Genomic DNA, 12,871 nt, shown 5'->3' with positions numbered 1-12,871 from the left:
TGTTTCTATCAGTTTTTTTGTTCTGGGATATACACACTGACGTACAACTAATTCTATACGCAGTCTTGTAAGCAATAAGGCGATTTGACTGACAACCGTAACGCACCGACATAGGACTTAATTTAGCTTGACGGTAATATTATTAAAATATAACCAATGTGATGCAGTAAATAACAAAATTTAAAGAATACTTGTTTGTTTGTGATACAAAAATAATGTTTATTATATACTAATGCAATAGCTACATACAGTAATCTCACGACTATAACCCTAGGTGGGGTAGTCAGAGTTGACATTTGAATGTAAACAAATATATTAATTTTATAATCGATATATGTTATTGAGTTATTATGAGTATATATAGAGAATATAGGGAGGTTCATATTTAGAGCTATATAATAGTATATATTTTATATACTAGTAATGGAATTTAATTACTGAATTTACATAATACAATAAATATAAACAAATCCTAATATATTATTTATATATTTTCAAATTACGATACGATAAATCCTATAATAAATTTCAAATATTGCAAATTATTTAAAAAGGAATAAAAAAACTCAATTTCCCTATACTTATTTATATCATACTATAAATACAAAAATATTTGTGTATTTTTACATTATACTAGTAAAAGGCTGAACGGATCTTAATGAAATTTGACGTAAAGATAGACTGGATATGAGGAAACATAGGCTATCTTTTATTTTAAAAATACAGATGAAATAGCGGTATACAGATAAACTACTTATTTTATTTTTGTTTCTTTCTTTTCAAACTATATATTATGAAAGAAACTGTTAGTTTAAAATGGATATACAGGCAGTTTTAGTTCTTACAAATAAGAGCATTAAGTTTATTGTTGTTTGCTTATGAATCCGTTAATAGAGAGCCTTTAAGTTTCTCGTATTTGGAATTGTGACTTTCTTTATACCATTAGGCGCCTTTGTCGGTTTGTACATATTACATATACATATTATTGGCGTCATTCATTTGGTGTTGACGGAGCACTGTCTTCCGCTTTCCTTTTGCTGCCGGCCTGTTGCGTTTTTTTATCCGGCTTGTATTTCTCCCACTTTTTATGGTTTAATTGGTCGAAATCATCACAGTATTGCGCTATATCCCTTAAGTAGGTAGACAGGTGTAGTAATTCCCTGTCTCTATCCCTGTTCAAGTGTGCTTGCCTGAAGGGACGGATTTTTAAGCCACTTTTTGGATTCATTATGAAGTTTCTTCTAATGTCGTCGAACATTATTGTGTTTTTAGAACTGTATTGAGTATATTTGCCCCATATTACACCTAGAGGTTTGACCTGAAATTAAATATTGAATACTTTATGTATCATTAATGAAATTACACAATAAGAGGCTTGATATTTTAGTTCTTGTACGGTCTGCTAGTCGAGGAGACCGTTACGGTTGTCGTCTATAATGAATAAAAGCGATTTTGTTTAATAATCCTTACTAATAGTATAAATGCGAAAGTAACTCTGTCTGTCTGTCTCGCTTTCACGCCAAAACTACTGAACTGATTTAAATAAAATTTTGCACAGATAGTCTAAATCCTGAGAAAGGACATAGGTTACTTTTTAATGCTTAAAAGGGTTGTAAGAGAAAGAGGAGATGATATTGAAAGTTATTTTTTAGGCTGTTGAAAAAATATAAATAAAGAAAAAGGGTTGTAAGGGGTTAAAAAGGGAGATGTAAGGTTGTGTGGAAGTATCGTCATTTTTAAAGCTAGAAGTTTGTAACTTATTTTTTAGGCTGTTGATTGAATATTATAGAATTCTGTATGAAATTTTCATTTTGGAAGGTAGAGTGATGAAACTTTTTTTATTGGGTCAGATTACTAAATATTTTATTATTTGGTCAAGGTCACTATTTCACGCGGAGGAAGTCGCGGGTACAGCTAGTAAAATATAATTTATAAAATTCCTATATAATATATAGTCCGTCTTTATATATATATCATATTCGTCGATTTGTAGACTGTTCTGTCTGTTCTAGTTATGTCTTATAAGCGGCCAGCAAGCAGTGCTGTCAATGAAGTCGCAACAGTTCTATGGAATTATAGCGCATGAGGTATCAGGGTTATTACATGATAACGTGATGTTTTTTTTTAATTGATGATAATGGAATGGTGCACCCGCCTGCACTCAGGGTTAAAACTGGCGGAACACTAGAGGAGGATGATACGATGAGCATGAGATCACGTCGGTTAGCCCATCGAGACAATATCATCAGGAACTTATCACAATGGTTTCCAGGCGTGGATGGTACATAGCTGACAATGGGTTCAATATTTAACATTACTAACAATCCCAATCCCCTTGATAATATTTTTTATTTTATTTATTTATTTATTCATTTCAATATGATGTTCATAGTGCTGCTCACATATATATATATAGCATGTATTTAAAGCTGAGATTTAGCTGGACAGGAAGAGAAACACGAGCAGTGCAGGTGAGTGTTGACACACAGAGCAAAGGGGCCACACACCACAAACTTAACCACTAGACCACCGAGGCTGTTGTACCAAAAATGTACCTTACTACATTGAAATAAGAGATATATACTCACATCAATGGTTCCATATTTGGCTGTATGTACAGTGATCATTGCCAAATAGTCTAAATAAAACATGATCTTGTAATCCTGATGCGTGGACACCCCTAACAATCTCATTTTCTCTTCTATCCATTTCATCCCCGTCGCTGACCATATTACTATGTCGTAGTCTTCATATGCCGATGTTAGAAACTCGTGTAAGAATGGTCGCATAAGTTCGTACCCTGAAAATATATAGTTCTTTTGTAATTACAATGGCAAAAAAACTGACAGTCCACCTGATCGCAAATATAAATATATATAAAACTCTCGTGTAATAATTAGTAGCCATATTTTTCCAAAACGGCTTAACCGATTTTGATGAAATTGTATATGTATATATGAGTAATTTTCACCTTACACAGCTATAAGCGGCTTGCTTTGTAAGCTGTTTTGGGACACAGTAAGTAGTGGCTGTGTAAGGTGAAAGTTTCTCAAGTTGACACATGTATTAAAAAAAAGGTACAAAATTCACATCTGTTAAATTTTATAATATAATGATCTATTTTCCTATCCTATGTTGCCCTAATGGCTAGGAATGTCATGTAAACAATGTTTAAGTCTTGACGGAATATGAAACCAACTCATATCTATAATTGTAAAACATTTGAAATTGTTTTCGACATAGAAAATTCTAAGAAATAAAATAAAATATGTTATAATATATAAAAGTTCCCTAAAATATATATTTTTTAATTTTAATAAATAATATATTATAACAAGCCAGTAATTTGAAATTAATTAAATGGTCCATAAAGGTTAATTATGATAAATTAATGTTATCTCTGATATATGTAATGTATGTCTGATAATATCTGCATAAAATATGTGAAATTTATACAAAATAAAATACTGTTTTATTTAATAATTATTACTCTTAAAGACTTTCAAGAGTAAAAATATTATAGGATATTTTCAGACGATTTATTATAGTGCTATATATGTGTAGATAATAAGAATTGTATATATTACAGAGTAATTATGAGTTAGTGGTAGTCTGTGGCAGTTTAAAAACTTTTTAATATTTTTTATTAAAAAGTGGTCATATTTCTGTTGAATGTGTAATGTTTCATATTTGAAATTTATAATTGTATTTTTAACTGCATTATTTGGATATTTGAGATTGCAAACAATATCTTAGTGCTTTGGAATTACGACACATGAATGCTATTGCGTTAGGTGTTTTATGATAGTATGGTGTCCATAATGCTCTGTTCAAGTTTATAGAATGTTGCCACTTAATATAAGCACATTCCCCATTTTAATTAGGAATAATGTTTGTTAGTAATACTGGCATGAAAAACTTTACATACCTGTCTCTGCAACAGATCTATGGTCGAATAAAGTGTAATCTATATCTAATACAAGCAGTTTCTTTCCAGGCCTGGGTTCATTTAAAATGTTTATTTTATAATCTTTAACCCTTTTGTTGATTTTGGCTAGGTATATCTGAAATTAAATAATTATATTATTTGTTATTTAAACTGTTAGGTTTTATTTGAATTAATACCGAGTAGATGTAAAACTATAATTTATTTAGAAAATATTTGTATCAAACATGTATTAAATTTAAAAGACACATTTATGTTTTTTAAAAAGGACTTCTTCAGTATACAGAGTAGCATTGTAATGTCAGTTAAACATTGCTACAGCACAAATAAAAGGTATAGTAATTTGAATACAGGAGCGTCAACTGTAAGGTTGGTTTAAATAAAATAGTCAAATAAGAAATAAAAATCTGATAAAATACAGTATAATTGCTCTCTACAATTGTATATCATAGTTTGTATTTTGATCATCATATGATTTTCAATAGTCAAAATCTTGCACAAACTTCTATAAGGCTGTAAACATCCTTCTACCAAAAATCACATTTTTATGAAAGTCCTTGTACAGGTGACATCCCTTTGTCATATTAACTTGATGGCATTTTATATTTATTTATATAACTGCTGTGCCAGTAGGAACAAACAATATGACTGTGTAACTCATTAAATTCAAATCATTGAATATATTTTGTCAAATTAGTTCAGTTTTAAAAATAAATTTGTTCATAAATCTGATTATGATAATATTTTAATTTTAACCGACAATTACTTCAGTAATTATTTTATCTTTCTTGTCTATGGAAATAATAAAACTAACATTTTTATTTATTTATTTATATAACATAAAGTTACTACACTCAGACAATATTAGTAATATTATTTGAGGGTAGTAAAAATACTATTTGACATTATTATTAAGCATACCTCCTGATTTTCAACATCAACTTCCTCTTCTTCAATATCCAAATCATTTACAACTTCATCACCTACATCCGGCTTTGTTCTAGCCCCTTCAATTGCTTCTTCCAAGGACCCCATCATCATAATTTTCAAATTTGGCTTCAAGTTCAACTCTGATAGTGTGCAGTTATCTGTCGCAACTTTGCCTATTGAAAAGGACATAAAAATATTAGACAACTATTTAGACTACATTGAATTTCACTGAGATAGACTTTGTACTCAATTTACTATCAAGCAGTTTGCCTTTTATCGGTTTTAATGGTGAAATTACAGGGCATGCAGGCAGGCAGACATTAATAATTCGGAATGAAAATTTATAAAGGTAATATTCATGATCCAGCTCAAATAAATAGCTGACGGTTACAGCTTGCCGCCAATTGAGCATATTTAAAAAAATAATCACCACCATATTTTAAAAATAATAATACTCACATAAAACTGCATTTTGTATTTATGTCTACAAAATGTAAGATTTCTAGTAAAATATTTAGGACACAGAATGTGATTGGCGCTAGTAAATGCCTCGGAAGTGTTACATAAACAAGTAGCATTGAAAAAACTTTCATTAATTAAAATTTTCATTACGACTTAGTTTCTAGGTTAGCATTATTTCTGACAACTTTTTAGGATGTTCTAACCTTGCTTAGAGTATGAAGACATCATGTTTTATGATTACAAAAGAGTAATATTTACCTTGAAATTTAACGTTTAGCAATTTTTGTCTTTCTGGACGTACTCCGGTGGCATTTTCGATGGCGATTTTGAGCATAGCCACCGAATCGGAAGGCGAAAACTCCGGTATTTCATATTCCTTTCCATTCCATTTGACACTCAACTTTAAAGAGTTGTCGTTTATATCACACATTTTTCATGTAAAATAATTATAGTTGATAAAAATTATCGTCATAAAGTACGATTAGCACGTAAACAAAACAATTTGGAAAGTGAAGCAAACTAAACTCAATGACAAACTCTAATCGACTGACTGATACTGATTACAAGAAGGATGATTGACTCGTTGAATGATAGAATGTTACATTGACGTGAACCTCAATCAATAGCGAGATGTAACTTAGTGATTATTTGCTCAGTGACTGGGTGACATGATTATAATTTCGTGAAGCCAATGCATTTATAATCACATGGTTATATATACAAACTCTGTAGGTAGAGGCAAATTCATTTGTACTAGTTTAGTAGCAGACGGAAGAAATCATTAACGTAATAACTGGCGTACTGGCGTCTTTCGAATAGAGTTGGTAGTTGACTTAATTTAATAATATAGGTATTATCGAGATTTTAGTTGGAGTCACACATTTAACATGTGTCAGTCTATCTTAATTCGAGCATAGAAACATTTTCATAAAACTAATCCACTTTTTTTATTTCATTCAAATGTTTAAATTTTGTATTATTTATAGAGAAATGGCACTTTTTTATAACTACATATAATCCTTTTTGTCAATTTTTCATCTTTTAATTTGAACGAATAATCACTAGTGTACAATAAACGTAGTGGTTGTTTGCTCAGTGGTTATTCATTTTCTAAGTGAGTACAAAATAGAAGAGTATATAATAAAAAAATCTATTACTAGAATATGCATGTATTTTTGAATAAACCTTAGGTACTTTCAATTTAATCTACCGTTCATTCGGAACGAAGATTCATCACAAAAAGAATGCCCAAAATATTTTTGTGTGGTACTTTTAAATAATTTAATTGTAACTTAACATTTGTAATTTGAAATGTGGGAATACAAACTACCAACTAGCAATAATTCATTATGAAAATAATAAAGAGACAACCAAGTGACTGAGTAACTAAATAAGAGTAAATAAGTAATAGTGATTAGAGCAGGTCAGTCACTACAAGCAGCACTTGCTCACGAGTATGACGACTATTATTACGACGTATCACTGCGATCGTGCATATTTTAAGAAGCCCATTTGATCTGGCCGAAATCATTTCGTACAATAATAAAATATTTACGCATATACTTCATTCACTTTATTTTATATGTAATTATCATAAAATTTAGACAGTATTTATTTCTGGCTCGTACGTAGTGTCTAAAGATTTGGTTCGAATTATTTCTTTATAAACATATGCTGATTTTCTTGGTGTTCGGTTGCGATCTTCTCTCGAGAAGTCCACTTCGTACAAACCGAATTTCTCACTGGAAGTAAACAGAAAGAAAATAAACAGAAGCTGTAAGTAAAAGTAGTGACGAACTGTGTCTGTAGGGTGACGATATATTGATGATCATGATTAAACCCGTGCGCAAATATCTTCAACATAATTTTGTAAAGTTTCAAAATTTAGATTGGGGGTAGGCGCTGTATGGATTCGAATTCTTGCCCTTGGTGATAATATCGATAAGTATCATCTTGCATTCCCATAATACCAATCGTTGAGAGGCGACTGCACTAGAAATTGCAATTAATACCATACCGCCACCTTGTGTATTTTCACCTCTACCCAAAAGTTGTCTGAAAGAGATCACATGAACTGGTTTACAACTAACAACCTTAAGTTAAACGCTAACAAAACAAAACGTGTTGATTTTTCTTTTTCCTAAAGTTTAAAATTAAACGATGTACCTAGATAGAGTGATTCAAGAGGTAGGTTTATATGTGTAATACAAGCGTGTTATAGTACAGCGCAAGCCATTTTAGTGCATCCGTGCGAAATCAGGACGAGTCGCTATAGTCATCCATAAAAAAGGAAACTTACGTGTAACCATTCTTCCATTCAAAATTATCTATTAGAGACCAAGCGGTATATTTTCTGACGTCACACCCCTCTTCAATAGCGTCATGGAGAACACTCAAGTAATTCCTATAGTATTGGATTCTATCGTCGTCAAATAGACCTCCAGCCGTCGACCATCCATTCTCAGTGATGTACACAACAGGATTGTTGTAATTCTTTTTAATTTCTTTTAGTAATTTATAGAAACCCCAAGGTACTTCCTGGAAGTATTAGTTAATATGCAATTTGAGTATAGAAGAGACGATACTCTTCAGAATCGACAAGTTAAGGTTTCTTAAGGGTCGGCAACGCGCACGTGACATCCCTGTTGTTTCAGGCGTGTAAAGGCTACGGTAACCATTTACTATCAGATGGGCCGAATGCCTGTTTGCCATCATAGTAGTATAAAATAAAAGTTACTGTGAGAACAACAAATTGGAGTGACAAGAATGATGAAAATTGTTAAAAATAGAGTTGTGTTTACGACTTTGCTAGTATACTAGAAATTAGTCTAGTATAATAGCGAAGTCTTATCTCTGTATGAAAAATATAAAAAATATTAATGCAGACTTAATTACACACGTGAATTTGTACTCGTCGCCAATTTGTACTGTATTTAAATAAATAAAATGCTAATTTGCGCTTCACATTTAATTAGGCCGTTCCCGCCATTTTACAATCAGGCTCTGTCAACTGCACAGAGTATGTTATGAACAATATTAATTATGCCAAAGACTATATCTACAATACTACTATACTACAATAATATAATATTGAGAGATAGATAGATAAATAGAAGTTATTTATTAATAGAGTCTAATTGACCCATTGCTAACAATGTAACCTAACAGGTCGACCTCAACGTGGTCCATTTACAAGTCATCGTTATGATTATAATTTGTGATAATTCGCCAAAATGGACTAACTGACCTTATTTCATGCCTAGACTATGTAATATTATCTTATCTGTGCCTATACCAACTATACTATCATTTTACATAGTCACCCGGTTGCTTATACCTTTAGCGCATGTGGAACTACCATTCCTTATTCATCCATTTAAATATATCATAAAAACCAATATTTTTGATATGATAGATCAGTTTTAAACTTTATTTTAAACTTTAATAAATAAATAACCCTGGACAATTCATACAGTGTCATCTAGTCCTAAACTATGGAGAGCTTGAACTATGGGTATTAAATAACTTATAGAAATACATACATGTATACCCTGGACAATTCACACAGCGCTATCTAGACCCAAGTTAAGCTAGCTAAAGCTTGTATTATGGGCACTAGAAAACTGATACAAATACATAGTTTTTTTTAGTAAATATATACATATTATATAGAGAAAACATCCAGACCGATACAAACAACCATACTCATGAATACAAATGTTTGTGCCGTGCGAGGAATCGATCCCGCGACCATCGGAATAAAAGCGGTATCTTTTTACCACTGGATTACCGAGGCCGTCAATATACATATAAATAATAGATACTCCTAATACAAATGTTTGTATAGTATTTATAGGGAACTGTACCTTCATCGGAAGAAGGGCGGTATGCCAACCGGTAGACGACCGAGATTGTCGAAATAACAATGCGTAAAAGTACCTGTAGCCAAGTAGATTTTGCTTGAGGCCACGTCGGATTACCGACTACAACAGCCGCCATATCGTCCATATACGAAGGCACAGCATACAAGCCGTCCAGAGATGCGTCTCTATACGCTAACTTAGTCGTGTATGTATTGACACCAAAGAAGTCAGCAGACCCTCGGATAAGGGCTACTTCGGAAGCTGACAGTTCTGGTAATCTAGATCTTGAGAATCCTTGTTCAGCACTTTTAAGTGCGATATTTTTCTTTAATTCAAAAGGAAAATGGCCAGCCTTGGAAAATATTGGGTGAGCGTATTGGCCCCACTGGAAAGACATAAAATAATGATTATTTCTATAAAATATATTTTCAGACATGGTAGTCACGGATGTAATAATTGACATGGTCATTTTGCTGGATATATTTATTCAGTCCGGCCACTCATGCGTGTCCATTTATTAGGACTAAAATGCTTCTTATCATGTAATTTCTGCAAGACTAAAACACTTATTAAACTAAGTATTTGGTAGTTGAAAAAGGTGAGAATCTGAGGTATCTAAGTAGGTGAATATTTACAAAGTTTACCTGCTGGTAGAAGAAGAATACGTAGAGTTTACTAATGGTAGAAACTATGTCTGTGGTGAATACCCTAGTCAGTAAACCTTTGTTACACTCTATCCTGTATAACTAGGACCATACATGTGTAGTGTCTTTTTATATATGGGTCTTTATAGATATCGGTATTTCAGAACATAGATAAAAAAGTGTGTTTGTCAGTTTATTTGTATCATAAACTATTCCAGACAAACAGACTCTTTTTAGTTTGACGTGGAGATGGATCGTATCTCCAGAACCTATAAGTATAGGCTACTTTTAAAACAGACGTAATTGCAGCTATTATTATTATACTTACATCAAACTGATTAGCATCTACAGCTGCTTGATGATCATCTATTGTTTCAGAAGCTGGTTCGAACCATGTGCAACTGATTGAAATACCAACAGTACCATTCTGCAGTTTCCTATAATTTTGATTATACAAATGATAAGCTTTCGCATGTGCGAGTAACAAGTTTTTTGCACACATATACTCTGCTACGCCACTTGCGTTCAGCATTGGTGCTTTTAAAGTAGAGCCATATCCTTCATAGCATATCTGTTTAGGTTCATTTATAGTGATCCAGAGTTTGACCCTGTCTCCATAATAATCGTACAATATTTTGACGTAGTCCACAAACCAATCTACAACATGCGGATTGATCCATCCGCCTAACTTCTGCAATTCATATGGAAGGTCCCAATGATATATTGTCAAGAAAGGTTTAATATTATTCTTCAGCAATTCGTTAATTAAATTGTTGTAGTAATCGATGCCGGCCTGATTGATTTGATTGGGAAGACCTTTTGGGAGAATCCTAGGCCAAGATACTGAGAATCTGTAAAAGTCTAACCCAAGTTCTTTAGCTATTTCAACGTCTCGTTTGTAGAGGTGATATGAATCTGCAGCTATGTCGCCTGTGCTTTTGTCTTTTATTTGTGATGGATCCATGTGGGTGGCAATGTCCCATATTGATAGTCCTTTCCCTGGAAAATAGGAGTGCCATTCGTTTTCTAGTAATGTATTCAAGAGTGTTATATCTAATCGTGTACAGTGTATATGTATTTATGACGGCCTCAATAGTCAGGCGGTTTAGCAATCCGCCTTACTTCGATTCGCCTTACTAATGGTTTCCCTCCGATCGATCCTCCGTCCAATTCAAACGGGGATCGATATTACGACGGCCTGAGCGGAGGTTCGAACCTAGTGATGCCCTCAGACTGAAGTCGTATCCGTCAGGCGGGAGTTGGCCTTCAGCCGCTCCATAAGTCCATCTGCAGGTTTGTAGTGCCATCTGCATTCGCCCCCTGTCATCCAGTAAAGCTGTAAAGGCCAGCTGCGGCCAACAGCATTAGAGTAGTCCGAAAATAACGAATGGTCGAAGATTCAATTCCTTGCACGGTCCATAATTTGTACTCATGACTATGATTGTATCGGTTTAGATGTTTTCTATATATAATATGTATTTACAAAATATATATATTCATGTATATGTATCGGTTGTCTACTACCCCTAACTCAGGCTCTAGCTAGGTTAATTGGGACTGGCGCGTGTGATTTTTTCAGAGATATTATTATGTATGTTTACAATAATAATCTATTAAACTTACCATCTTCATACCATCCACCTTCTATTTGATAAGCTGAAGTGGATGCTCCAAATTCGAAGCTGTCAGGGAATTTGCGGATTTTGCTGGACAATGATACTCCATTATTGTGAAAAATAGCACTAAAAATTAATAAAATAAATTAAGTAAGCTAAGTCTATTTTATTATTAAGTTGGTAGTTTGTATTCACACATTTGAAATTAAAAATGTAAAGTTACAATTAAATTATTTAAAAGACCAACATGCAAGTTTCTTCGTACTTCTTGTAACAACAGCGTTCCGAATAAGCGGTTATTCAAAAAATAAGTGATTGTGTTTAACAGTGCTTCAATGTATGTTTGTTTGAATAAAAAAAAAAAAATATAACATGTATGTTATTTTGTTAGGTAAATAAAATAAATAAATAAATACTTACCACAGTATAAAAAAAGGTCGTATCATATCAACGGTATCTCTAGCACTGAAGATACGATCTATAACTGTGTATTAATTGAAGTGGCTTATTCTGTACATGATAGATTAGATTTTTATACGCTACTTATGTATATGCTCTCTTTATATTTTACACATAGTCAAAACAAATCAAAAGGACATTTTAGCCGCTTATGAATGTAATTTTTTGGTATTATAATTTTTTTCCTACTATCCAGTTCAGTATACAGATTAAATTGAGAAGAACTGGCAAGAAACTCAACTGAATTTTTTAAAGTAGTGTCTTCGTAGTTATAAATGTATCGATTCATATTAATATTAGATATAAATGCAAGAGTATATATCTGTATGTTTGTTACATTTCACAAATAAAATGATATCTTGTACGTGTATATTTTATTCTAAAATTTAAATAAACTTAAAACGAAATGTTATGTACGAATGAGAATAAGTTATTTAGTGAAAACTGCGTTTTAGAATGACTCTACAATGTAATTGATATGTTATTGTTCAATGGAATTGACTTCCACATAAATTTGAGTATAGTCAAATTCATAAATGTTTGACGTGACAATTTTTTATTAGTTAATAACCCTATAATGGTGTCAAATCCAATTACTAAGAATAATAATAACCCTGATAAATTTACACAGGGCCATCTAGTCCCAACCAAAGCGGCACTTTTGATAAGGGCTGGTTACATAAACTGGCTATATAATTAATAATATATTAATTAGATATATAGATCCAATTGGGCATACTACTACTACATATACTGATCTGGACGGTAGGGAAAAAACGATAATATAAAAAATTTTACGTTCATAAGCGGCTAAAATATCCTACATGAATAAATGATGTTTAAATTTGAATTTGAATGGATACAAATGTTTCATTTGTGCGAGGAATCGAACCCACGATCTTTTTATGTTAAATCGCTAGACCACCGAGGCCAAATGAAAATGGAATAAAT

The 12,871-nt window shown here is 32.3% G+C and overlaps 2 protein-coding genes across 2 annotated transcripts; both read right to left on the bottom strand.

Annotated features, from left to right (window-relative positions):
• Positions 1-412: 412 nt before the first annotated feature.
• On the bottom strand, positions 413-5,899 carry LOC131845478 (ubiquitin-like domain-containing CTD phosphatase 1). The gene is made up of 5 exons (XM_059194539.1): positions 5,597-5,899; positions 4,868-5,049; positions 3,929-4,064; positions 2,589-2,800; positions 413-1,318 (listed from the first exon to the last, which is right to left on the bottom strand). The coding sequence occupies exons 1-5, from the start codon at positions 5,766-5,768 to the stop codon at positions 992-994; spliced, it is 1,029 nt and encodes a 342-aa protein (XP_059050522.1). The 5' UTR covers positions 5,769-5,899; the 3' UTR covers positions 413-991.
• Positions 5,900-6,938: 1,039 nt separating this feature from the next.
• Positions 6,939-11,907, bottom strand: LOC131845501 (myrosinase 1-like). The gene is made up of 6 exons (XM_059194568.1): positions 11,882-11,907; positions 11,469-11,587; positions 10,174-10,844; positions 9,278-9,586; positions 7,638-7,876; positions 6,939-7,080 (listed from the first exon to the last, which is right to left on the bottom strand). The coding sequence occupies exons 1-6, from the start codon at positions 11,905-11,907 to the stop codon at positions 6,939-6,941; spliced, it is 1,506 nt and encodes a 501-aa protein (XP_059050551.1).
• Between the last annotated feature and the right edge of the window lie 964 nt (positions 11,908-12,871).

Source organism: Achroia grisella, unplaced genomic scaffold (genome assembly GCF_030625045.1).
Source record: "Achroia grisella isolate CSIRO2021 unplaced genomic scaffold, CSIRO_AGI_Agris_v1 utg474, whole genome shotgun sequence".
Lineage (NCBI taxonomy): Eukaryota > Metazoa > Arthropoda > Insecta > Lepidoptera > Pyralidae > Achroia > Achroia grisella.
Note: the sequence above shows the minus strand (reverse complement) of the source record. Positions and strands in the feature narration are given on the sequence as shown.